This window comes from Betta splendens, chromosome 22, assembly GCF_900634795.4.
Source record: "Betta splendens chromosome 22, fBetSpl5.4, whole genome shotgun sequence".
Taxonomy (NCBI): Eukaryota; Metazoa; Chordata; class Actinopteri; order Anabantiformes; family Osphronemidae; genus Betta; species Betta splendens.
In genome coordinates this window covers 9,416,258-9,442,922 of record NC_040900.2, presented here as the reverse complement: position 1 = coordinate 9,442,922, position 26,665 = coordinate 9,416,258, and the positions used below count along the sequence as shown (strand labels likewise).

Below are 26,665 nucleotides of genomic sequence, written 5' to 3'. Positions count from 1 at the left end.
TTGCAATAAGTAACAAGCTTGATTAATATATAAAAATAAGAGCTCGTTTAGGAAGGAGGACTCTCACTGTAACTCCTCTGGCTTCTGGTTGTCTTTGGAGCGCTGAGTGTTTACTCTAGAGCAGCTGCCTACTCGCACCACGGGATAATGAGATTTGTGCAAATTGTATCTTCTCTAAGACTCCTTCCAAGACTGTTGTTCTCCAGATTCTGCCTACCAGATGGTGTCAGTCCAGAGGTTTTGAGACGAGTGGACAAACAGCTGGTTTGAGGCCCCAGACCAACTGCCCAGTCGGTCACGGGGAGATAGATTGTAGCTGCATCATGTTCCGAGCGTCGGGCAGCATCCGTATCCACTTTTAGGCATGTGATGCATCCCTCAGGGTTTAGGTGGAGGCAGAAACAACTCCTCCATGTGAACAGTGTATGTCAGAATGAGCTGCACACAAACATCTGCCTGACTGCCCAGCTCTGGAGTCGTGGCCCATCCGTGTGTTACCTGCAACCCCCTCCACACACTCGTTGTTGCTGATGGACAGCTGCACGGAGTTGCTGGCTGCTATGAGGTCTTCATTTTAAACAGCTTCAAGTAAATGCAGCTGCTGGCTTTTTCAGGCAACCCCTATGGACTGAATGCTAATCGCCCGTTCAAAGTGCGGCGCTGATCGGCCCATCGTTGACTTCTGTCAGTGTTCCAGATGCCCCGCAAACCCCAGAGGTGCCAGTAATGGTGACTCGCGGAGCAGCTGCTATTTATGAGGGGCCGCGACGTCCATGTGAATGTTTGGGTTTTCAGTGTTGGCTGCTACTGTGTTGTCGTGTTGCAGCTCAGTTACTGAGATGCAAACGGAGCTGAAGAAGGTGGTTAACGAACTCATCGTTTGGTCAAACCTGCTAAATTCCCCCTTGATGTGGACATCAAGTACATTTAAAGGGGCGTCGCTTTCCTTTTGAGGCCACGACTGCGTCGTGCGTTTTCCTAATTGCTGATAAAACTGGCAGAACTTCGATCGCCCGTGAGCTTGAAGCTTTTCACTCCCGCCCGATCCAGAACCCGCTGCACCGGTGCATCTTATTGTTCAGCAGCGCGGGCTATTGATTGTGGACAGTTCCCAGGTGCGCAGTAAAATACCCGATTGTGAGAGTTCCAGCAAAAGCACATTAGTTTAAGCAGATGCTGCGGTTTTAACAAAGGTTAGCTGGATGTCGGACGGGCTGTTTGCAGAGGGGCTGACGGGGTCCGTCGGATCTATAAAGTTTTGTTTACTGCAACATTCAGATGCTCCTCCATCTGCTTTTTATCCACTAAATCAATTGGGCTGCTTTGTGGCCTTCGCTGTTGAAAGCGGATGTTGTCTGCGTGCCGTTCGCCCCGTGCGGCTGCTGATGCTGCGTGGGCCGCCGCAGCAGCACCGGGGCGCCTCTCCAGCGCCCAGCGGTTGCCAGGTTTGCAGCAGCGGGGCGTTTAGCGGTGACGAGCGGGAACTCGGCACAATGAACCGCTCGTCTCTGTTCGTTTGTTTCCTCAACGCAGCCGGACGCGTCATTGCTGCTTTTATTTGGGAATCTCGCGTTGAGGCAGAAGCAGTTTATGCAGTAGGTGATGCTGATTCTCGTCTGTTTGGGCTTTTGTACGCTGAAGCAACAGCTAGTTTATTTTTATTCTTTCTCATTGTGGTTGGAGAAAAGCCCCTTGGATTCTAGGAGCCCTGACAGCTCTGTTGTTCCTGATCTCTGAAATAGCCAGAACACGAGTGAGTAAGAAGGGAAACTGAATGAGGGATGAATCATCTTTACAGTTTCCAGGTAACTGTTACGCACGCCTTTTGTCGGGTGACATTAAACTGGTTGCAGACAGTTCAGAGTCCATTCAAGTGATTTCTCGCTCACTCCTGTGAGGAAGGGGCCGTGCTATAGGCCAAATGCAATTAAGGGTTGCGTTGTTAAACTGACCACCTGCTTTCTGTGGTTTGAAGCTGCAATTAATGTTATTTTCTTTCGCTATTAATCGGTTTATCCTGTTATTTAAAATGTCAGCGGGTCAAAGATAATTCCCAGCTAATGAAGTTCATCTTCGCGAAGCTCTGATGTTGGGTTGAGTTCATCAAAAGGAGTCGATGTGCTGCAAAGTGCTGTCAGAAAGGTGAATTATACTTGCGTTGGGCCTCAACTTTTTTTTCTGTTGCTCCACTTATATGGACAGTCGGGTATTGATCTCCTTTATTTCCCAGGAAGAATGTAGCTGCTTGCGCGGTCTGTTAAATATTAAACGTGGCCCCTCAGGAAGCCGAGCTCCCGCGTCCCAGCTGTGATTTGGACACAGGCCCACATCCACAGACCCGTGCATGAATTACTGTAAATGAACCGGCTGGTTCCGCGAGGACAGTAAATGGAGACGTGCTCGCCTCTCGCCAGGCTCCACTGCCTGGAGAGCGGCTCGGGTGCGACTGGGAAGGGTTAACGTGTCAATACCCACGGGGGTTGAGGAGTGCTCTGCAGATTAGCCCGAGCTGTTGTGGAGTCCATCGCGGGGGCCACAGCGGCTCCCATAATCCTTTGCCCCCAGGTGAACACGCCTCAGCGCACATTTACAGTACCCAGGTGATTTCTGTGCACTTTCATGTGAAATTGCAGCGCTCCAGCTTGTTCCTGCCATAGGTCAAACCTTTCTGCATCGACTGCCTGGACGCAGAACGCCACCCCCGCCGCACACTTCCCCTCAGTGGCAGCTCCACTTTAATGTCTTCTTTTTCACTTCTCAGAGGTTGCGTTACACATAAATAAAGAGCGTATGTTCCTCTTTTTTTCTTTCTCTGCAGTTTGGAAAGTGTCTGGACTGCCTTGACATAAACTGAACTGACATTAACTGATTCATTACTGAGGATGTCGTCTTCTGATTGTTGTCTCTCCCAGATGTGAAATATCCTGCTTTAATGAGCCTCGGTGCAGATGTGAAACCGTCCTATGGACGGACTGAAGTCTTCCACTCACTGTTTTGCTCGGAACCCAACGCAGATATCTTCCTTCATAATAAAGTCTATCTGTTTAGCTGACAGGATAATGGAGGTCTGTGTTCATCTGTCTCTGACCTTCGCCCTCCTCCTCTTTCCTTCTTTTTCTTAGCAACTGCTGAGGGAGATGCAGCAGATGGCGAGCCGGCCTTTCGCCACCATCAACGTCGCCTTGGAGACGGACGAGGAGCCGCCTGACCTGATAGGAGGAAACGTCAAGGTGAGACCGAACTTTTGTTTTCTCAAGGCAGTCGCCGCCGAACCCCGGAGATCTATCACTTTTTGTTTCTTGGATCGCGGGACCGCGGGCGGCGGAGGCTCATCCATCATCGGCGGCGTGCCTCATCCAGCCTCAAGTGGGAGCTCAGTCTTGCGCCCGTCAGCTGTGGTTTGTGATTACAGTCACGCCGCAGTGATAGATTTAGCTCACGCCGTCTGAGGTTTGAACTCTTTACCGTCGTTGCATTCGTTTTCAATAGGCAACGGAGGGATCGCTTAATCGCTGAGGATGAAGAGAGGAGGTCTAGTTCAGCTAATGGAGGTCAACGAGTGTACTTTTGCTAGGTCTGTGTGAGAGCTGGATCATTTCTAACACAATGCTCAGTACCAGGTAGAGGAGTGAAGGCAGTGAATCCTAATTAATTTAACCCCAGAGTTAAATGCATGCGGATGATATTTAGATCCTAATTCAGAGCCGTGTTCCACATTAAGGCAAATGCTTTTCTTTTTTTTTTCGTTTTTCGCGTCAAGACTTCCCTCAACAAGTCGAGAGTCCTACAGCAGCTCAAGTGCATTTAAATGTAAAGAAACCTAAGTGTGGCGCCTTGGAGGCAGAGCTCGCGTCTGTTGAAGTGGCCGATCTGAGCGCAGAGATCACACTGAGGAAGCGACAGGACGCCCTGTAAGTAGCTGGAGCGCATTGAAATGCAGCGGTTTAAGCCTGGGAATTGTGCAGCGCTGTAGAAACTGCACCCCGTGTGATGAATGGCCTCTCTAGGTCCGTCTCCGGGGCCCCAGACGCTCACGGGGGCCGCGTGGCCCCTGAGGAGCGGCAGCCAATCAGAGCCCTGCATGTCTCCTGTCGAGTCCCCTCCTCTGTCTCGTTTCCCCGCTGTGATCGTTGCTCTCCAGCTTCTCTTTCTCATCCAGCCTTCGTTCCTCTCGCTCCTTTTAGTCTAGCGCCGTTTGATTGCTCCTTTTTTCCGCTGTCTTCTCTCTTCTGTCTGTCCGTTTTTCTCACTGTTTGTAGTTAATATTTAGTTTTCTTCCTGTTTCTACTCGTTTTTTCACTGGCTGTTATCCTTCTGTTTTCTTAGTTTCTAGTCTTTTAGTGGCCGCTTCCTCGTCCTCCTCTCTGAGACTTTTCTCTCCTTTTGAGGATCTCTTCTCTCCTCTCCTCCGTCTGCTTGTCTGACACCCTCTCTTCACTACAGTGCTGTCCTCTAATTTACCGACCCTTTATTGATCCTATCAGCTGTCTGTGGTTTTCTGTTGTCCTTATCCGCTGCCTCTGTTTGTTTGTGTGTGCGCTCCCGCACACTCCAGCGTGTTTGTGTGGGCGTTGCCACGCTGTTGTGCCCAAAGAAAAGATGCAGCTCGCTGTGGAAATGAGGCGCCCTCCGCCTCCTCAATCTCCGCTTTACCTCTGCTTCTCCCACCTCGCCTGTTCTGTTCTTCTATTCTTGCCGGCACGCTCTCCTCCTCTCCATCAGGGCAGGAGCAGCCCAGGAGCAGAGATCCAATTTAGATCGTACTCCTCAGTTTTCTTTGGCTTCGGCGGCCCAGACGGCGAGCGTGCGCTATCCTATCTCCTCCCGGCTCAAATTGAGCGGCTCGGAGCAAGTTCCTCCCCTTGTTTCCATGCTGTTTTATCAGGACGCTACAGTGGTGTATTAGGACCTGCGATCGGCGTGCACGGGTGGCCCAGGTGCCGCACGGCGAGCTGAAGATCATTAAAGTTGTTTATAGCCTCCGTGGGAAGTCCAAACTTGCTCCGCCGGTGAGATGTATTCACTCGGTTTCCGCCAAATGGAGCTCGCGGCCCCGGCATCACAGGCAGATGATTACCTTTGTGATGCCTCATGCTCTGCCTTCATTCATAGATACGGCAGCGTGAGAAGGAATTAGCAGTTGACGTGAGGAAGGGAAGGAACGTTGGGCTGAGGAAGCGCCTCTGATTCATCTGCGCTGGTCGCAGCATTATCTTAACCCTGCAGCCGTTGTGTGTTGCGTTGAAGGTGCCCTGATGACTACTAGTGTTACATGCAGGAGAGGGAGATCGCTCCATGATCACTTCTGAAAGTGGCCTATTGTGTAAGTTGCATATGCGCAGACAGAGCCGCGCAGTGTTCCTCCAACAACCGACAAGTTGAAGCTTTTACCCTTTGACGTTTCATTTGTTTGTGTAAATAAGGCATCTGTGATGTGTGACATTTTCCATAGCAGCAGTAGTGGGTTTTTTTTCGTTTCTTGAGCGCGTTGCGGAAGCATCTCCTGGTTTCCTGGGGAGACGGAAGCTCAGATCTGGTCTGAGGAGAGCAGAAAGTGTTGCAGTTCATGTGGAGCGCGCCTGAAAACTGGGGTGTGTGACGGGTGAGCCGGCGCTCGTGAATAATTTGCACCCGAGCAAAGAGGAGACAGAAATGAGATGATGAGACGTTTGTTTGTTGACAGTATTCACGCGGTGGTGAAGATCATTTAGTGTGAGAGATGCAGCAACAGAGCTGTGCAGAAATATGCCAGAGAATACTAAGTACTGGTTTATGTAGAACATGGATGATGACAGCAGAAGAGAATTATTAATGCATTCGTCTGCATCACTTTAATCAAGTAGCTGGAGCTTTGTCTGGAAGTCAGTGAGCTTTGCATTCAAAACTCCAAAAAGCACTTAAATGAAAGGAACCTCCTTCAGATGCAGGCCGAAGGTGGGCGGCCATCTGCCTCCACCGGTCGGAAAGGCCGAGAGAAGAAGTGGTAGCGATCCGAGGCATCTGCTGTCCAGGAGGCGACGGACGTGATGTTAAAGACAAGCAGCAGAGGCATTAAAGCGGATGGAGTGAGATCTCAGTCTAGAGCAGCTTAGTTTGAAAGTGTGAGCCTGCTCTTAAAAGGAGAGAGTACCTGCATCGAGAGCTGGTTCCAGTTTAATATAACACAAAATGAATGCAGTCATGGTACAGTGCAACAAGTGTTGTGCGTTCCAATTCACTTTCCCTGGCAGCAGGAGCCGGTCAAATGAAAGCTGAGCGGCGAGTGGCGTCGTCAGGGAACCGGGCTGCAGGCACGCGGCGTGTGTGGGCCCGGACCCGCTGGGCTAATTACTGGAGGTAATTTAACAAAACCTTTCGCCGCTGCGCCTGGCCGGTCCAGATAAGTCCCCGGAGTGGAGCGGGTGGAGCGGGCTGGGCCGGGGGGGGGTAAAACAAAGGCGAGTGCTGGGGAAGGTTATTAACACGCAGCCTGTGAAGCAGGCGGCGAAGACACGCTTCCTTTGGTGACGGTTTTAGGCAAAAAAAAATAATAATAATCACATGCACAAAGAGTTTAAAAGGATGAATAATTGAATTCTTTCAAGGTGTTTCTTTAATTTTCCTGCTGGACGCGTGGGAAACAGATGGATTTGTCATATTTCAGTTTCCCCGTCGACGCGCTTGATAATCGTGGTTCTCCATCGGGGACGGGACCGCGACGGACGGGCTTTGAATGCAGCGGTGACCCGCTGGCGCTGGGGGACGAGACGGGGGCGCGTACACAGGAGCGAACCCGAGGCCTCCGTCGGCCCTAAGCTGTGAAATTAAAAGCTGCCACTCTGCTTTCCTTCTTTTTTCACACATAGAGCACGGGTGCGTTCGGGTTATCGCGGGAAACCCTCATTTTTTCCCCTTGTAAACACACTGGACGAGGAGAACACTGAGCCTGGGGCGAAAGCAGACCTGCGGAACCTGCTTGAACCGCTGCCGGCGAGGCCCCAGTAATTGTTTCATCTCTTTCCGCCGGCGCCGGTTGGAAGAGGAGAATTAGCAGAGTGTGAGATTGCGCGGCCCGATGTTGGCTCGGAGTGGTCCCCGTACTTTACTCCTTAATTCCCTGTTTTTCACTCCGGAGGTTTGGGAACGGAGAGAAATGAGCCCGATTGTGAGAGCGCAGCCGTCTGTTCACGAGATGAGGCTTCACTGCTTAATGAGGTCACTTTCGTCCCGTCTTCGGATCCTCTGCTACGACGCTTGTTTGAGTCGAACACTGGACGTGAGTGAGGCGGACGCTCCGTCAGTCGTCTTCTGCCTCTTTTTGCCGCTCGCGTCGCTAAAACGGGAAGCGGCGCGGTGACGGCGCCTCGGCATTGGCGCCGTTTGTTTATGGTAATTATGATATTGTAAACGTATAATTAGGCGTCACCCGCGTTGCTGCATGTGGCAAATAACAAACGGTCGCGCAGGGGGGAAGCGAAGGCACGAATGAGAACGAGTCGTGGATACAAATGTGATGAAAGCGTAGAGGAGCTCACACACAGAGCATGTGAATGTGATGTGAAGCATCTGCACGCATAAAACTGCAGCCCAAGCTTTTAACGAAATGCTACTGTACACACAGTGTAATAAGCGGTGAGACGTCCGGTTGTGGATCGTTCCTGAACACAACCGACGCTCGTGTGGGAATAAACAAATACAGAGTTCCCTCCTGCTACGAACACACACACACACACACACACACACACACACACACACACACAGGAATCCGGGTCTTTGTGCCACTTCCCCGCTACCTGTGTGACAGCCCCGCATCCTGCTGCTATGAAAGGTAAGCCTCAGAGACGGAGCACAGAATAAATGTGTAAAATGGGTCAAAGCCTGAATATCATTACCGGCCCGGTCCCCGTGAGTAAGCTGCTGCGTGTGTGTGCGTGCCCACCCCCCCCCCTGCGAACAGCGGAGCCCTGTTTACGTGTGGCCGTGTGAGGAGTGTGTCTGCGAGGGCCTCCCGGGGCATTGAGATCAACTCTTCACAGCATAAAGACCGGTGCAGGGATGGATTGAGCTCCTGTTAGGAGCCGCGTGTCAAACCACGCCGTGGCCCAGTTCTCCGTGCGGCTCCGGCAATGGAGGCAGATAGGAGCTTATCAGCATGCAGGCGAGCTGGTGACATATTCTCCATATCCACCGTGGAGGTAAAGCCATGAATATTGCAGGAGGCGAGGAGCGGCGGCGGCAGATCGGGTCAGTGTTTACTGGGGGGATGAGCTGCTGATAAACAGGAGCTATTGGTGTCAGGGAGCGGGTTTGGTGCAAGTCATCACTCCACATCCAGTGGCGTCAGCGCTGCTGTGGAACTCTGCTGGTCTCAGTGTGGCTGTTTTTGTTTTTTCCGTTTTTCGGGAGCGTGTCCAGTTTAGTCGACGGGAAGTCGTGAGCTGTCTGTTTGCTGACTCAGACGAGAACAGTAACAGCAAAGCCCCCGTTATCCCAGTCTTTGAGCGCGGCGTGCGTTCACCGGGATCTGAGCAGCTTGTGATGTGTAATAAATGTCTTCCTTCTGTTTCTCTTTCTTCCCGCAGTCGGTCCCGAAGCCCATCGCCCTTGAGCCCTGCTTTGGCAACAAAGCCGCCGTGCTCTCCATCTTCGTGCGGTTGCCCAGGGGCACTGGCGGCATCCCTCCTCCCGGGCAGTCTGGTAAGATGCTGCGCTGCTACGCCCGTCTCCTGCACCTGCACCTCCATCCCTTCCAGGTCCTCCCTGTCCGGCTGAACCGCTCCCTCCTCTGACGATGGGGAGATTCAGTGGTGCCCAATCACCAGGTTTCAGCCCAGGGCTTCCTGACGGGTCTGGAGCTAAAAACGCTAAAACAAGTTTAAAGCGTGGGAGGACTGGCTGTAAAGCGCAGAAGGGCTTTAGGTCCCAGGTAGCGGTGGAAGTGGACATTCATCGGCACGTGGTCATGGTCGTCCGTCCAGTCATTGGGTGAAGCTGCTGAACCGCAGGTCGTTTCTCCTTCACACCTTCCAGACCAGTGTGCCGAAGCCTCCGCCCACTCGCGTTGACCTTTGTTTACTGTAATGACATCACGGAGGCCCCGCCCTCCTCTTCCTCACCTGTGTTGTCTTCCTCTTCCTCTCCTTCCTGTTCCTCTGTGGTGGAGTGAATTCAACGTCCTGCTTATCTCTGTTTCAGCCCTTAATCATCTCTGTCTCCGCGGCGACCGGCAGCCTGCAGACCCCCCCCCCCCCCCCCATTCTGATAGCGCTGAGAATTGAGCTCATTACTTACTTTCATCCCCTGCTCTGTCAATTGCTCTTCTGTTCATCCTTCGTCTATTTTCTTTATCTTCCTCCTTCACGACCGTCTGATAGGATCCAGGACTGAGTGCTCTTCACATGCCTTCAAGTTTTTTCTTTTCTTTCAATTTCTCACTCAAGGATTCAAACAGGAATTAAATGCAATTCCTTTTCCTTCTGTGTTTTATTGCCTCTCCGCCTCCCACAGTTTGTGTCCCCAGACCATCAGCTCGCCACAGGCCCTTATTAATTACCACACAGTCCTTTTGTCATAACAGACGTGCCTCGGCTCTCGGTGGAACTTCCCCTTCGGCAGCTTTTGTTGAACCCGTGTTAGTGGTGTTCCCATCATCCTCCCTGTCTGCTGGGTCTCCACTTGTGGTGCTTTTAACTCCGGCTGCGTTGCTTCTGAGCGTCGGCATGACCTCGCAGCGCATCTGTTAACCCCTTTGGCTCATTCCAAAATGGCCGCCCCGGCCTCTATCCAAACAGCCAGGAGGAGTCGGAGCCTCATTGGGCACTGATTTGAACTATTATTCTGAACAAAGCAGCATCCGAGCATTTTGCAATTTATATTTAGCTGTTGGCTGCGTGCGCCTGTGAATGCATCCATCAGTGGAGATGAATGGAGCCCAGTGGAATTTCATGGCTGAGGAACTATTAATAAACGTTAATGAAGTGTGCTGGAAGTTAATGATTGAGTGGGTGTGTGATCTCGCCACCTGCGTCCGCCGGCTGGTGGACGTGAGCGTGGTTCGTGATCTCAGCATCCGCGTCCGTGGAGCCGCCGCCTAAACACGGAGCCAACATGTAAAACGGAAATATGGAGATGGGATGTTTGAAATGAGGGAGCAGGCGCGTTTGTGTGACGTCCATCTCACTGTCCTCTGTGTGTGTGTGTGTGTGTGTGTGTGTGTGTGTGTGTGTGTGTGTGTGTGTGTGTGTGTGTCCGTAGGTCTGGCGGTGGCCAGCGCGCTGGTGGACGTCTCCCAGCAGATGTGTGTGGGCTACAAGGAGAAGTCCGGGGGCCTGAGGAGCCGCAAGCAGCAGCCCAGCGCTCAGCCGTCCACCTGCATCTGACCCACCGTCTCTTTCCTCCATTCCCAGCTCGACGCTTTCCCAACGGCCCCCTCCCCTCCCATCCCACCCCCCCGGAGCCCTCCTTCACAGACTCAGACTTGGCCGGCTCTGCTCTGGCAGCGCTGGAACATTCAGAGCAGAGCAGAGCAGAGCAGAGCGGCCCGGCAGGCTGCAGCGTCCCGCTCCAGGACGTTCGGGTCCCTTTGAACTGGGCCACAGAAAGAGGGGGACGGGACAGAGCGGACGCGGCTCCGCCCCCCCCCCCCCCCCCTTCCCAAGAAACGAAACCATTTTGTCGACACCGCCTCATTAGAGCCGAGGCGGCCACGGCTTGCTGCTAGAAGAGATCCTCGTCTCGTAGTTCTGGAGAAACCCAGAGACTCTGTGACCCTCTTTCTCCTCGTTTAACTTAAGTTATTCATTGTTTTGTACTGTGTTATTTCGGAGGCCGGAACAAACTGGAGATTTTTAGCTGCACGTCCACACACACACACACACACACACACACACACACACACACACACACGTCCACGGGCCAACTTTCCGAGTCCTTGTACCGATTTGTAGCCCTTTGTCGCCTGCTGTCGTGTTCCGAGGTCCGGTGTCGCCGGAGCCGTGTAAGGTTTACAGCACGTTGAGTCTTCCTTTAACGAGCGTCCAGTGTAGAGTCTGTGACACTAATCAGCCCGTGCGTCGCCCTCCGCCGTCTCCACGGCCCGGTTGGAGCTCCCTCTTGGGCCGTCTGCCGGCGGTGCCGACCCAGCGTTCCTGGCAGCGCCATCGTGCGCCGGCGCCGGTTGAAGCTCCTCCAGCTGATTACTCCTCCTCTGGCTTTGGCTGCAGCCGCAGCCCGCGGGTGCGCGTGCGGGTCGGAGCAGCCGGCGCCGGTCCGTCACCGCCGTCCTCTCGGCAGCGCTGGACCTGGGGCTCGTGTGAAACGAGCTTCCAATAGACTCACTGTCTGCGATCGACTCGGCCGATTGGGCAGATCTGTGTGAGGGGAGCGTCCTCTGATCGTTGTCTGAGGAATCCATAGCGTCTAATTGCTCCTCTTGTCCTCCAATGCAACGTGCGCCACCAGAACACATGTCCCTCCTGTTCGGCGGCGGTGGTTTCCTGTCCGTGAGCTCTGTGTAGCGGCCCCATTAGCTGCTAATGACCGCGTTAAAGCGGCGCTGGGCCGACGTGACGCGCTCTCAGCTGGTGGAACAAGCGTCCGCGTCAGCGTTTGCTTCTTCATTTTGCACCTTTGGTTAAATGGGGCTTTTGAAGTGACCGCGGCTCATGGAGAAGTTGCTGGTCGATTAAAAAAGGACGAGCTCTCATTGCTTTTACTTTAAATTGCCTGGTGAAAAGATGCCGCCGCGTCGTCTCGGGTTGTTTTTTCAGGTTGTTCTAAGCTGGTCCTCTTTATGTCTTGTTGTTTTCCTTATGTATTTACTTTACCAGCTCTTTAGCTGACATGCTTTTTGTCCACTGGGGAAAAAGAGAAAAAGGGAAAATACCTTAAAAAACAAAAAACGCACGGAACAGAATCTCAGGCTGCTGGTTTGAAACAGCTGTTGCTGTGAAATGTGGCTTTTCTGAGGGCGTCGCGGTGTCAGATCCGCGCCCGTCGCCTCCTCCTCGTTCGCCTCCGGCCCCGAGTCTCGGGCTCCAGTTGACTCTCCGTATTTGCTGAACATGCGTCGCAGCTGCAGGTCTCCGACCGACGGCAGGAGGAGGTTTTTCCTCCCGCTCTGCAGAGACGTTGACGTCCCAGGCTCCGAGCGCCACTCGAACAGAGCTAATAACGTCTGTTTGTTTCTAGAACCGCTTAAAGGCCACGTTTTTAACACTGGGAAAAGGTCAGAGCAGAAAGCATGAACAAAGTTGACACTGTATAATTATAGCGCTGCACTCAGCGAGGACGAGAGGCGTCGCCTGTGTTCTGATGTTAGCAGCTTGATCATCAGTCATGTTGTGGTTCTGTTTAGCCGCGGTCGGGTCGCGGCTTTGTACTGAGAGCTGCACCGGACCTGTTCTTGGGTGCACTGGAGGCTGGGCTGCAGCTTAAGAGCTGGAGGAGGGGAGAGAGAGGGAGGGAGAGCGAGCGAGCACGCGATCGCAGCCTGGTCCAGGGTCTGTTTCAAGGCACCGATCGACGCTCCGTCACCAGCCGACGTCTCGCCCACATGTGAACACGTTGACGTCATCCTTCTGAACCGTTCACGACGCTCGCGGTTTGGAAACATTTAGCTGCACACGAAGCTGAGCGCTCCTTTCTCTGAATCTGTTCCAAGTCTGATTCAAATGTACTGTAGTAATAATTCCACCAAGAATGATGATTGTGTTTTTGTAAATGAATGTATAATGAATACTCGCCGGGTCGTCTCTGGGCCCTGGTCGACGGAGCAGTGCTCTCTTCACAGACGTATGATGCCTCCTGGACGGGATCTGTTCATGATACTCAACGCCAGAACTCTAGAAGCTGATCCTGGGTCTGCTAGTGTTTAAAAGTCTTTAGGATGATTAGATGATTGTTTTTACCTCTAGTGTATGATTAGTTTATCACACACACTTTCTGGGTCATGTTTTGTTCCTTGTTGCCAGTCACTCACTTGAAATTTCATTACTGACAGGAATTATTTAAGAAGAAAAAAAAAACAGCTGTAATCTGTAAATACTGATTTGATCTGTTATCAGCGGCTCCACCAGTTGTGATTAGAGGAAACACTGCAGACCCTTCACCCTTGGTCCTCCCACGCGGACGCGTGTGTTTATTTCGGGCTGATTAACCGTCTTTGCATATGCTGGGAGGGCGGGTACAGCGCCGCTTGATTGGCGGGTCCTTCATCTATCGTCGAGCAGCTCCAGGTTTTCCACCCCAGATGACTTTCCCCTCTGCTACACACGGACACGAGCGCTGCACAGTTTGCACATGAGTTTATAGGGGATGAAAGGCACAAGAGGAGAGCGTTCCTCTTCCTCGAGAACCTGTAGAGGTGGAGAATGAAGGTTCTAATTGGAGCTTGTGGTCCCAGGGTGGGCTGCAGCGCGAGCGGGTGCAGCTCAGCCGCCTGCAGCAGGAGCAGGTTCTGGAAGTTCAGCTTTTCCAGGCCGTCGCCTCTCGCCAGCATTCGGAGCGGCCTCGGTGTGAATTGGCCCCGAGCCGCTCAGAAATATTTGAGAGGGATTGTGGAAGTTGTGCAACGGGAGACGTTTAGGAAGAGCTGAGCGCCGCTTCCCGAGCCTCAAACGCTGGGTAACACTTCAACTTTACAGTGGCCTTATTTAAGCTTCTTAATGTCTGTATTAACAGATAGAAATGCACAGCAGATACATATTCATGGCGTGATTTTTAATTATTTAATGGAACCCTTCAAATAGCCCCAGCTATAGTTTTCCTTTTGTCAAACACTGGCACATTAATGTATTTAAAATGCTCTATAGACGTGTTGGCGCATGAGAATAAGGTCATTGTAAAAGCAGGCGTTACCCTCTTTGTCTTTGTACAGCGGCATTATTCCTGAGGAAGACGTTTGTCTATATGTATAATTTAGCAGTTGCTCCTTTTTGTAAATATTGAGAAAGTATTGTGAATGACACGTGTCGAATGGCGAAGCGTCTCCGGGCTTTTAAAATGTGACTACGTTCCGCAGCATCTTTTCTATGTAAAGACGAGTGAGCATTATAAACGCTGATCCAACCACGTGTAACCCTCCACAATAATCGCTCATGAGGTTGTAATTACCGATGTACAGAAAAGAACGACAGAACATTTTTGTCTATTAATAAATGTGAAAATCCAGTCGTCGCTGTTTGTCTTGATAACGACCAAACTTGTGCTGTTGTTTGTGCGTGTGCGAATGCGCCGCGGGGACGGAGCCTCAGAACACGCACGCGCGCCGCCGCGCTGTCTTTCAAGGGAGCGCGCTGAGCATCGCTTTGATGGTGTAACTTCAAAAACAAGTGCCTCTGGTCGCCCCTCGAGGCTGCAATGTTCACCACACAATGCTCAATATTGGATGGAGTTCAGGGAGTCTTTAAATACTGAAATCCTCAGAGGAGCACAAATGTGCTGGTAAAATGTCACAGCAATCTGCCGTGCTGCGGAGTTTGATGTGGCACCGGAGGATTCTAACGCTGCGTTCAAAAGCGAATTGGATCACTCATGCAAATACAATTATAAAAAACACTGTCAGACTTTCTTGTATACTTATTTTTCATTTATTTTTGTGTGATGACAGGTCACGATGTTTAAACCTTGACCAGGTGTTCAGTCAATCAGCAGCTCACGGATGATCAGCAGAGAGTTGGAAAAGCAGCAGGACTGGAGCTTCACTGTGGTGGAAGTATGAGAATATACGATACAATGACATACTATACTATGGTTATACAATGTTGTCGAGATTGTGCCATAATATAGAATGTGCATGTTGTTAAAGATGTGTCATAGTTTGTGGAATGTGGACAAACAGTGTCAGTGTGTTAAACAAATAATTGTCTGTCATTAACTATTTGGCCACAAATCCCCAGTGTAACTGTGAGACAGCAGCGTGCGTCACGCTGGGACGGTGGGATCGTAACCTCCAACTGCCCACCTCAGTAGTGGACTAATCCACCACCGCTCATCCTGGACCGCACTGTGTTTTTCACCCTCTTTAATCTGTTTCTGCCGCCGCCTTCTTTTTTTATTGTCTTTCCCTCTTTTTAATCATTACTTCTTCTTCTTCTTTTTTCTCTGACTCCTCGACCACTTTGTCGACACTCTTCTTCCTATTTCACTACCTTCTTCTCACTCTCTTCATTCTCTCTGCTTTTCTTTTACCCTCTCTCTCTCTCTCTCTCTCTCCTTTGTCCCATCCTTTTTCCTCTCACTCTTGACACCCCAGTTGTTTATTCCTCCCACTCTTCCCATTACCATCTCTCGAACACCCACTCCCTGCTCCTTCCTCTATCTCTCATCATTCCTCTTTTTTTATTACATCCCTCTTTCTTTGCTTTGCTTTGTTTTTCCCTTTTACTGCTGCTCTTTCTATTCCAGTTGTTATCGTTCTCTATGACCCCCCCCACCCCCCACCCCACACCACCACCCACCACGTCCTCCATCACTTTCCTCCCACAGCTTCTTCGCTTCCTACTCCCTTCTCTTTCCTCTCTCAATTTCTCATCTCCCAGCATTCATTTAATGATAATTTCACCTTTGCCTATTTCTCCCCTTCCTCCCGTGACCTTCCCACCTTCATTTTCCTCCATCCCATTTTCTATGCTGGTCTTTCTTTTCTACTTTTCTATCTTCCTGTCGCTCTTTGTCCTTTTTTTCTTCTCTTTCTCCTCTCCCTCTCCTTCCTCACCTATCCTCTCTGTTTCCCATTTTACTTATATTTTACTACGTTGATCTCTGACTCCCCTCTCTTTTTTGCTTTCTTTCATTATTAATTCTTTTACCTAATTACGTTGTGCCTTATATTTCCTTTCAAGCCTTCATCCCTCACCTTCCCTTCACTCCTGTGTCTGACCCCGCTGGCTGCCCTCCTCCTCATCAGCAGCCGTATACGGTGTAAACAGATGATTAGTCGCTGCCCTTTGATTCCAGCGCTCTGACTAAATCTGTCCTGATCATTTTGACAGCCGGTGCTGCTGTTCTGCAGCAGCTGATAATGAGTGAGAACTTTTTTTTCTTCCTCTCCTTTACATTATGATGATGCTGTTGATGAAACCCTCCCCTCCTCCCCCACGTCCTCTGAGCCTAGTTTCAATAAGCAGAGAATGTTTGCACAGTTTACAGGCGTCTGCGCATTTTCGGGTCGTCCTGTCGTTATTGCTCTCACCAAACAGTCGGATATAATTATCTTCCCGTGCCTCTGATTGGTTTAGCTTTTCGTCAGAGCTGTCAGGGGGAATAACGTCCAGAAAAGAATGTCCCCGCCGTATTTTAAATTTGCTGAGCAAAGGTTACGTGCTGAAATGTAATTCTCAGAAATGCTGCATTTGTGCTTTCCGGTTGCGCTTGTCGTTTTTCCTCATATATCTCGCTGACAGAATTAGACACATTATCACAATTAGTCAACGTTACTCTGAGGACGAGCTCCCGTTAATCGGCCGTTCCTCAAACCATGCGCTGAGCTTTAACTCAGATAATCAGCTGCTAATCTACACAGGAGCCCAATTTCTAGTAACCCAACATGGCTTTTTGGCCTAAAATCTGCAGAGAGAGTGTTGAACCACTAGGGGCAGCACTGAGCAAACGCATCCTGCCGCATTTTCCTTCATATTTTCACTACAGGACTTTTAATTGCATTAAAGTTTCGGCTACCTCGTCTATTTACCCCCACTGTTGAGATTATGTCTCGCTAAGATCTTCATACCAGTAAATTGATTGTGCAGCAGCAATGAGAACAGTAATTATGACCCAGCGTAACACTTGAGATTAGACCAGTGCTTTGGTTTAATATTTTCCTTTAATTAAAAATGGTAACCTCATCATCCTTAGCGTTACTGTCGCACACGCAAAAGTTCCCTCCGGACTGCAGCTTGTAAAGACGTTAATAGTATTCTTTTTCCAGATTGCTGCTCAGAGAAATTAGCCTATTGTGGTGTAGGAATAATTAAGGAAGCGAGCTTCAGGGTGGCAGACTGTGAAACGTTCATTAAAGGAGTGGTTCATCACGTCTCACCTCCCATCCATCATGTTCCCGGCCCGAACCGACCCGTCTGGGACCTTAGCTCCGTGCCGCGGATCGGGCCTTCATCACTCCGAAACTCACCCCGTCTGCGCTTTTCCTGCGTTTCAGCTTATTTGTGCCACCGTGACTCAACGGCCGATGTTAAATAACACAGCAAATAAAGTTTATTCTAGTTTTGGATTGAGGAAATGAAGGACTTGAACCTGGAAAAGTTCCGCTCCCTCAGACTTCGTACTGTACCGAGCAGAGACCCGACAGCAGGAGGTCTGTCCCACATAGCTACTGACCCAAAACATGGAGGCTGGCACCAATTACAGCCGCCATATGCAACGCACAGGTGGCGCGCAGACAGCTGCAGCCTCGCGCCGCGTGAGGGTGAGTGCCTGAGTCACCAAACCGGCGACGTGACGAGGTTGGATGCAGCGGCTTGTCGGCTGCTGCATTCATCCCTTCTCTTAGACGCGGCTGCCAGCTGCAGCGCCGTTGCCTTCAGGTTACAGTAGCTCGGAAGAAACACAGATGCGTTTACACCAGGGGTCTCATTTATTGAAGTTTGGATGTCAGAATCAGCCTGTTAGTGATGCTTCTGACATGAAAACAAAACTTGGATGAAATCCTTCCACTCCTCTTTATTATTACCCAAGGTATGAATCTTATAGACATCATATATATGGTATACACTGTGTAGTATATACACTATAACATCTTTACAAATCGCGCCATGTGTTATGAATGAAGATTGAGTCCTTGCTCTGAAATGCAAAGATGATGTTGAGTGAACCCAGTCAGACAGGGTCAGAAGCTGCAGCGGATCAGGGACCAAAACCTCCAAACCGGTGAAAGCGCCTCCGTGCTCTGCTCCGAAATCGCCTCCACTTACAGCGCTGTCTCTGCGCAGGAGGCGACGCGTGTCACGTCTGGTCGGTCAGTCGCCTCACGGAGCTGCAGGACGCATCGCGGGGCGGATCAAACCGGGGCGACGGCGCTCAGCTGGTGACACATCACGATGACAGACGGGGGCTTTGTGGAAACCAGAGGTATCACTCACAGTCTGATCACCGTGAAACCACACAACTGCACTGTTGAGGGATTTTCTGTGGGTGATTTCAAACGGTCGCTTCGGCTGAATTGCGGGGGAAAAACACTTTCTCACTTTCATCTCGCGGGACAGTATCAGGCCATGCAGACAGCTTTGATTTCACTCGCCCAAACTCCAGGACTTAGCAGGAGGAAACATTTCCATTAGTAACGTCCCAGTTACAGAAGTCGCTGAGAAAAAGCAGCACCTCATCACCGACCGCTTCCCCCACAGATGCACTGCTGATGCTGGTGCAGTAACTGTCTGCTGCTCAGGGCTGGAACCACATGCCAGCGTGGAGGCCTCACCATTGTTTAGAAACCCTAGAGTGAGAAAACATCGAGAGATATTTGCAGTAAACCGATTTTGACTTGTTTAGAACCAGAGAGTGCAGAAAACTGGTAGCACCAAAGTGCCTGCTTGTGTGGATGTAAGTGAGAAAAGGTTAAATGTGATGTTGTTGTGAAGCACTTTTAAAAAGCATCATTGTTCGAGGGAGATCCTCGATCCTTTAACTCCATGAATTTGAATTTACACATCTTTTAGACCTTGAAAGGCAAAGTCTACCAGCTCCTGTGCCTCATCATCATCGAGAGCTTGTGTTAGGTCCAACTTCAGCCAGGACGAGTCGCCTTCGCCGGGGCCGTTCGCAGCAACACTCCATCGTTCTGGTGCAAAAAGTCAGCAGGTGTGTCACAGAACCCGATGGCAGAACTGAGGAGAACACGTTCCGTCTCACATACTGTGAATGCTTTGAGCCACAACAGGCAGCGGTTGGACCGCCTCCAAGGCAGCATCCATCGAGCAAAAGCACAACTGGACACGAACTCGTCGACAGATAGAAGTTCTCTCCACAGCCAAGTCCACATACATTTCAAAAATATAAAGTTGCCGTCAAAATCTGAGCTTTTATTTTTACATTTGTGACGAGGAGTAAAGCAAAACATCTGTCAGGCGCTGACACTTAAAGCTTAATGAACATATGAAGAGTCTCCTTCCAGGTTGGCATCAAAACCCAAAGAGCTTAGAGTTTGATAAAGGCTATTAGTTGAGCTTACTGTAGCTTAAAGTTAGACAAAAATATTCTCACAGACCTCCAGCGACGCGTTCATCCTGCTGAAAGGCTGCAGTTCAACTCTTATTTGGAAACGAACTCTTCATATCTGGAACCTCAAACACAACAATAAAATGTGAAATGATGATTCACCCATTTCGCCAAATGAACAGAAAGTAAATCATCAAAAAACAGTGAAGCCGAATGAGCGCTGCATGTGGACGAACACACACATCCACCTTAAATCTGGAATAATACTTATCACAGTTCATCTGAGGAACATTTTCACATTTAGTATTTCTTTAACATCAAGGAATGTTCAAAGACAAAAAAAAACTTTTGTATTTAAATTTTACTCGTATGGTTTTCTCGCGCCGCGTCAGCGTCTCTTGACTGTACACGCGTTTGAATGCAGCGTAGATGCGGCTTTCGGATGAGTGAAGTCAGCGTGTGCGTCGTGTGTAAAGTTCGTGTTCGTAAAGCGAGAAGTAGGTGTGTGCTTGGTGTGGTTGTCATCCCCTCCGTGGTGCGACTGCGGCGCCGTCTTCTCAAGGACGTGACGTGGGCTTCGCGGCACATCTGCTTTGAGTCATGATTCACAAAGTAAAAAAACAAAAAAAAAGGGAGTCGGGATGATGTAGTGACAAAGAGGGAGAGGGGAGCAGACACCACTGTCACTGGACTTATGGCTCTCTCTCTCTCTCTCTCGCTCGCCCCTGCCCTCCCCCTGTGTCTGGCGTGTGGTCCATAGAGGCAGCGGGGCCACGGCGTCTTATTAGTCAGAGAGCAGCAGCAGCGCCAGCGACCAGCCGAGGCCCAGGCACAGCGACAGGCGGGTGGGCTCGGCGTCCGACAGGCCCGGAGAAGGAAGGGTGGAGTCGCCCTCGTCGCCCCAGAGCCGGTCGTTCTCATTGACCTGAGAGAAAACACACTCGTTCACTGTCTTCATCGGTTATCAGATTCCCCGCTCCTCTCTCACCAACAGCCTTCACTTCTCAGATTTAGTTCTGCCGTCACTTTTATTTTTTTATGCTTATTTCATGGCATCACAACTGAAAGAGGTCGAGTCTCGTTTTTACAGTTCATGAGTTCACTGACCTTAAGGCTGCGTCCAGCTGCTAAATAAACGGCTTGAATGTGTGTGAAACATCTCTGGATCAACAGTCTAGTGTTAAAGGGCCATGTGAAGATTCAAGTCAATCATTTAAAGTCATTTAAAAACAACAGCACGTTTCTGGCTCCTAATAACCTCTCAAATCTTCTCAAGTTACTCATATTTCACCTCAACAAATAAATGTAACAACAACTCACAGAAACCTTCATGATGATTCTTTCTTGTTATGCTCACAAATTTCATCTTCTTCATCTGTGAGGATTTTTCACTGTATTGTATTTCATCCAGGCCAAGACGCCAGGAAGAAAAGAAACCCCTGCATTCCTTGCTTTGTTGCCTCAGAGCTTGAACAGCTTGGCGTCATCAAGACGATGAATTATGTGGGAATAATCCCACCATTATCTCAACCGTAGAATGAGTCATGAAATGGCCCCGACCTAAACGGAATCGATCACTTCTGCATGTTCAAGAGTTTCCTGTTTATCCAGCAAATAGAAATAAGCTGCTGCAGACTGACGTACTGTTCTAGACATAGATCCCACAGACAGGTGGCGTCGCAGCCATAAACCCACCATCTGCTGCCTCTGTGTGAAAAGGCTCGAACTCATAATATACCTGAGTAGGTATCTGCGCTCGCAGGATGTTCTGCTCCGTTTCCATGGAAACGCTGGGGGCAGTGGTCGACTGGTGGGGGCCGTGCTTGTCCGTCGCCGGGCTGGACATCGCGGGCTGGCTGGCGCTCGTTTTCAGGTCTGATCCGTTGCCGAAGGCCAGGACGGCGTTCTCTGTGAGACGAGAGCAGCGGAGGCGTCATCGCGTGTGGACACCAGTCACGGCATCCGTTTACTGAGGCTCTGATGGAGGTGGTCACTCGATGATCTACGGCCAACTCATCAGTGAGTCCGGTGACTTTGACACATTGATCAATAAAAGACGTTACTTCACTAAATGTCACTAAGACTGACTGAGGTTTGATCAACCGACCCCAAACACTAAACATCATATGTACAATAAGCAGAAACCGGCACATTCAACACACTTTCCCTTAGAACACGACCATTTTCTCTCTCACACTCTGAACGGCCTTCACTAACAGGACAGCCAGGTGAAAATTACAGAGCGGCTCCAAGATTAATTTGCTCATAATGCACGTACTTGATGACTGATATAGTCTTGGAACTGAAGGTCCTTCATAATGTCTTTAAATTCATGCCTTTTGCAAACCTCACTATGGAGGAAAATTAGATGCACGAAAAGTTGGACGTTACGGCCAATGATTGATTTGAAAGTAAGGTCAAAATCATACGTATTATGCTGCTGGACTTTCATATTTCTCACTGCTTTTATTCACTGGGTGAAAAGCAAGGACACAAACTCAGAGAGCCTCTCAACACAGCGGGATTCTGTCTTTGGTGAGGTATGAGCTTCTGCACAGGATCACGAGCAGCAGCTCGCTGACGCACACGAAGCACCTGCTCCGAAAAGAGAAGCGAGCAGTGAAAACAGGTGATACGAACAATTCACCCAAACACGTGCAGCAATGAAGATTCACAAAGGCGACTTTTCACTCAGTCACTATTATTAGAGGCTCTTGAGAAGTTGCCTCATGTCTATGAACTACTGTTCTATGTAGTTCTATGTTCTACTACTGTACTATGTTGAACAAAAGCAGCAAAGTTAGTAAAAGGCCTGTGAAGCTCATACTCGCTCTTGTCTTCGTTCAGGTCTGTTCTCATCGAATCCAGACAACAAGAACCTGTTAAAGCTGCTGTTAAAGCAGCTCTGCTTCAGTGGTACAACATCCAACCAGAGCACAGAGCTGGGAAAGTGGCAGCATCCCTAGGAATCACCTGTAATGCTGCTCGGCCACTGCAGCAGCTGCATATTCATGAAATGCGAGACTTACAAAAAAACAAAAAAAGGAAACAGATGTTTTGGACATTTGAGTTTTAATCCTCACCTGACTGAAAAAAGGTTTCGCTCACCACAAAAAACAAGTTATGACTACTGTAAGTCAATGTGTCCACATTTTGTGGACCTGCCAGTTTTTAGCTGAGTCACTTTACTTTTGTGGGTGATGACACAGAAAAGAGGAAAAGTCAAACAATGGAAACCCTAATTTTTCAAAGTCCCCAAAACTGGCTTCCATGTGCGTCTTCAGTCGTCTGATCGTATATCAGTGAATGATATCATATTGGTATCATTCACTGCTAGGGTCAAGGAAACCCAGTCGATCAGGTTCTCACCACTGCCAGGATGACGAATGAACATTCTATAGGCATTCGTTTTCATTCAGCTAATGAGCTGCTCGGCAGCAATTACGTTTGCATGAAAGTCATTTCAATTAAAATGTGCAGAAATGAAGACATGAATGAGAGAGTCATCAATTACTATCCCAAGCTCACGTTGGAAGATGGATGTGGCTGCGTAGATGTAAAAAAGCGCACCATTATTCCATCTGCCCCCCCCCAAAAAAAATCCTGCGATTTCAGGAGTGACTGGTTATTAGTGATGGGATTTCAAGCCTTCAGTAGAGTATCAGGGCGTGACACAGCTATTGATTTCTCACAGGATCATAACAAATTGATCCATCCTCTAGAGGTACTTTGCCGCTGCGGAAGAAAAAAATCGCAGGCGATCGATGCAGAATCCTGATTTTACTCCCTGCCACCAATGCGGCGAACGCCGAGGATCAGCCAGCAGCCGGGGACGCGGGCGCCTCTGTTCCCAGCTCTAATGAGGGAATCTGCAAGTTGCAGGCGCGGCGAGTCGAGGGGGGGGGGGGACACATTGAGCCGGGCTCAGGGTTTGTATCCATCAGCACCTTGCAGCAGAGGCTGTGGACCGGCGTGCTAATGGCGCCGTGGGTCATTAGCGGCGGCGGGACAGGTGGGGAAGTGCCCCTCCACGCCGGAGAGCGTGCAGTTAGCGCCCGGCGGCACGCTGGCTGGCTGATGCCGCTCCAGCTGGTGGGGGGGGTCTGTGGTGGAGGGGGGGGGGGGGGGGGGGGGGGGGGGTCTCTGGTAAATGTTGGGACGCGCCCGTTAAAGCGGCTCCACGACTCTTCAGTTTCTCCCCGACGTGTCGGCGGCTACTCTCACTTCTCCCGCTTACTTTTCCAACTTAACCACCGGAAGAAATTTAAATAATTGCAGAAATAAATGAGATTCACCTCCATCTGTCCTCTGCCCCCCCCCGACGCACGCAGCTTCACAAGGAGCGGAGAAGCTGTGCATAGCGATGAGGAGGTGGCGACAGCCTCGCTGCAGCGCCTCCTGACAGGGACCGGTCCCTCCCGCGCTCTCCGCGAGCGACTGTATTGGTCCGGGCCGCTATTCTGTGGGTCCAGCTCATTAGTTCGGAGGCAGGAAACCAAATTGCGCTCAATTACAAAGTCATCAAAGGCCATCTGAAGTCCTGTCTCAGCAAACAGGGCTCGGAGCGGTGTCGCAGGGGCGTCTGCCGCGCGGAACGAGCCGCTAAAAGATGCAGCCTTCAAACGAGGCCGCCAGGACTCAGCTCGTCCTCACCGGCGCCGTCCGCTTGTAAAACTGAACCGTCAACGAAGGGCAGGAGAGTGTTTTGGCTCTGGACTAAGTAAACAGCGGCGTGTGTGTTCCCTTCATTACTGGCTGGAGGCCAAACTCCCGTTGCCAAATCGTTACATACACTTCCCCTCAAAATAGAAGAGTTTCCTGCCTGTTCCTGGCAAACGGGCCCGAGAACACGACCTGCGCTGTTGGTCGCGTTGGCGGAACCTTAGCCTAAACCTCAGCAGGCCCGGTCCCGGTCCCGGTCCAGACAGGACGCTGAGGAGGAGCCAGGTTGATAGATGCCAAACCATCCACTAACTGAAACACAGCGACCAGTGACTAGTGTGTAGCATCCTTTCAAACAGATGCCGCGCTGTTTCCTGAAATACATATAATAATATAATATATATTATTACTGAGGACTGGGGCCGAGTCCTGATGGCTTTCATCATAAAACACCACTGCATTTTCTTTCTCCACAGTGAGAGCTGCTGTCTAGAAATAGAAGACCTGCCACGATGGGGAGGTTTGTCCAGGACCACAGCAAGGACCCATCCATGAAGTCACAGAAGATTCAGGCCGGTTCTGATACGAGGACAGACCAGGTGGAGTTCCACAAAATACTCCTGGATGACGCTCCGACCCTTTGGGGGAATGTCCTGTCTAGATGTTCAGGGGCAAAAGAGGAGAAATCAGGACGGGGCGACGCATTCAAACGGCGCTTTCAGGCCTGTGCTCGTCAATAAGGCGCCTGTCTGTCCACTCCTACATCTGTACTTAATGGTAAACTACAGCCAAGGCAGGATGTCTCGCCAGTTTCATGAAGTAGGAAAGTGCGTATGGGCAGCATGCTTCTGAGGCTGTTGTTTAATAATAGACTATAGCATCATTAAATCATCAGTGGCAGCTACTCTAGATTACAGCCTGCACCTATGCAATATTTACCGCGTAGCTACACTGACACCAGTTGGTGCGAGGACACGACGCCAGTCATTTCTTAAAACCTCCTTCACGCGTCCGCGTGGAGGGAGTCGGCGGTGGACGCCTCCCGGTCCAGACACCACGCGCTCCAGCGGCATTAGCTGCAGGCTGAACCCACCTTCAGTCACGTCCTAGTGGATGTGAGTTAAACCTAAAGACAGGAGGAGCGGAGGTCTGTGATGTCACATCTGCAGCACCGTACACGTTTCCATAATTGGGCTGCTTTTGTTCATCTCGGAGCTAAATGACCCGTCGCTCCGACCCACAGCACAGACGCAGGTCTGCGAGCGGCGCACGTAGGAACTTTGGTTAAATAGGCTTCAGGCTCGCGTACCAGCACATCAAAGAACGCGAGCGGAGCCAAGTGTCGCGGATTATTGTGTTCACACGCGAAGGCTCTAATTCTCAAGCTTGTGCCGCGTTTTCGCCCGATCCGCCGCCGCCGCCGCTGTTGTTGATGTGTTGCCAGAGGTCTCTCTCTGCGCAGCTGCTACTGTACTTACTCAGGCAGACATTGTCGTGGAAGAAAGCGAGGAAGTCGCTGCATTGTTCCCTGTGGTTGCCGCTCGCTGCGCAGGAGCACCAGGGTCCCACGTTGGATGTGGAGTTGTCAAGGTAGTTGGGAGTTATGGTGCTTCCTGCGGAGGGGAGGAAGGATACAGTATTTATAGGTACAGCCAACTAATGCAACCTCTCACTCACAAGGTGTCCGTCCACAGATCACATGTGATTTACTGATGCCATCGCGTCTTGTTTTAAGCGCCTGTCTTGCCATGTCTTACAGAGGAGCTTAATGTCCCAACAAATGGAGTGATTTACCCAAATCCTGGCTGATTTAATCTTGTTATGTTAAGCCTGATTGTGACATTCCTCCTGATGGGAATAATCAGACAGAGTGAGTTATTAGTGTGCATGCAAGTGTATTCAACGAGGAGCAGATGAGAGTGTGTGCGCAGAGGCAGTGGACAGCAGGTCAGTGAAGCGGGGAGCAGATGATGGAGTCGGGTACAAGTGAGCTAAAAGGTCTGAAAGGAGTCTGCACTGGGAACCAGTGAGACCAGTGCATCCCCTGCTGGATCAGTGTGGTTGATCCAGATGTGTCCAGCTGCAGCTTAGCTTTCACTTCTGTGCATCTCTGAGACACACACACACACACACACACACACACACACACACACACACACACACACACACACACACCACTGAAGCAAGTCTCTCTCATCTGCACCTTTTTCATTTCCTTTCTGCCTTTGGAGCTTTAAGCAGGAAATGATTGTGGAGTCGTTCTCTGGTAAGGGTAATAAATATTTGTCTTTTTTTGTTTAAGAAGGTGGGAAATAAAAATTCTGCACTTTTCAGAGAGTTTGGCAAAAATGTTTGGAGCCACATTGCTTAAAAAACCACCGCGTGGTCTTCGTCGTGTCCTTCGGCCTCAGCTCCGCATCTCGGTGCGTGGCACTGTTGTCCCACAACGGCATGTTCACGCCGAGTGGTTTGTAATGTTTTATGTGATCTTTTGTTCCGGTTTCATCTCCGGCACAATGAGCCGCGCTCTACGCCTCTACCCACTCCCACTTCATTGTCGCATCAGGGATAATTCTCTCCAAACAGCAGTCAATAGTTGTAATTGCGCCGCTCATAATGCCAGCAGCTTGGCGCTGCAGGCGCATTAATCAGCGCTCCATCAATCACCGCCACTCGCTCCGTCTCCCCCCCCCGCTCCCGGGGCAGTGCAGCTCTCACCTATGAGGCCGGTGTACGCCAGCAGGCACGCTCCGTAGTCGTCCTGCTTGCAGCCGCTGGCGCCGAGCTCCGAGGGCTGGCAGTCGTACTGGAACTGGGCCCAGCGAGACCTGTGGGAGCAATAACACGCCATCCA

The 26,665-nt window shown here is 50.5% G+C and overlaps 2 protein-coding genes across 12 annotated transcripts in view; one reads left to right on the top strand and one right to left on the bottom strand.

Annotated features, from left to right (window-relative positions):
- The window catches only part of atrn (attractin), a 73,414-nt gene extending 59,266 nt beyond the window's left edge, over positions 1 to 14,148 (top strand). For both annotated transcript variants that reach the window (XM_041069041.2, XM_029139090.3), the window contains exons 27-29: positions 3,123 to 3,230; positions 8,562 to 8,676; positions 10,234 to 14,148. In XM_041069041.2, coding sequence (XP_040924975.1) covers positions 3,123 to 3,230; positions 8,562 to 8,676; positions 10,234 to 10,358 — 348 coding nt within the window. In that variant the 3' untranslated portion in view covers positions 10,359 to 14,148. The remainder of the gene's footprint in view (positions 1 to 3,122; positions 3,231 to 8,561; positions 8,677 to 10,233) is intronic.
- A 3,402-nt stretch (positions 14,149 to 17,550) lies between these two features.
- Positions 17,551 to 26,665, bottom strand: part of gfra4a (GDNF family receptor alpha 4a) — a 132,421-nt gene continuing 123,306 nt past the window's right edge. For 9 of the 10 annotated variants that reach the window (XM_029139141.3, XM_029139142.3, XM_041069044.2 and 6 more), the window contains 4 exons: positions 26,530 to 26,639; positions 25,290 to 25,424; positions 20,888 to 21,057; positions 17,551 to 20,074 (listed from right to left, as the gene is read on the bottom strand). In XM_029139141.3, the coding sequence (XP_028994974.1) occupies positions 19,934 to 20,074; positions 20,888 to 21,057; positions 25,290 to 25,424; positions 26,530 to 26,639 (556 nt within the window). In that variant the 3' untranslated portion in view covers positions 17,551 to 19,933. The remainder of the gene's footprint in view (positions 20,075 to 20,887; positions 21,058 to 25,289; positions 25,425 to 26,529; positions 26,640 to 26,665) is intronic. The other variant, XR_005897163.2, reaches the window with a different exon arrangement.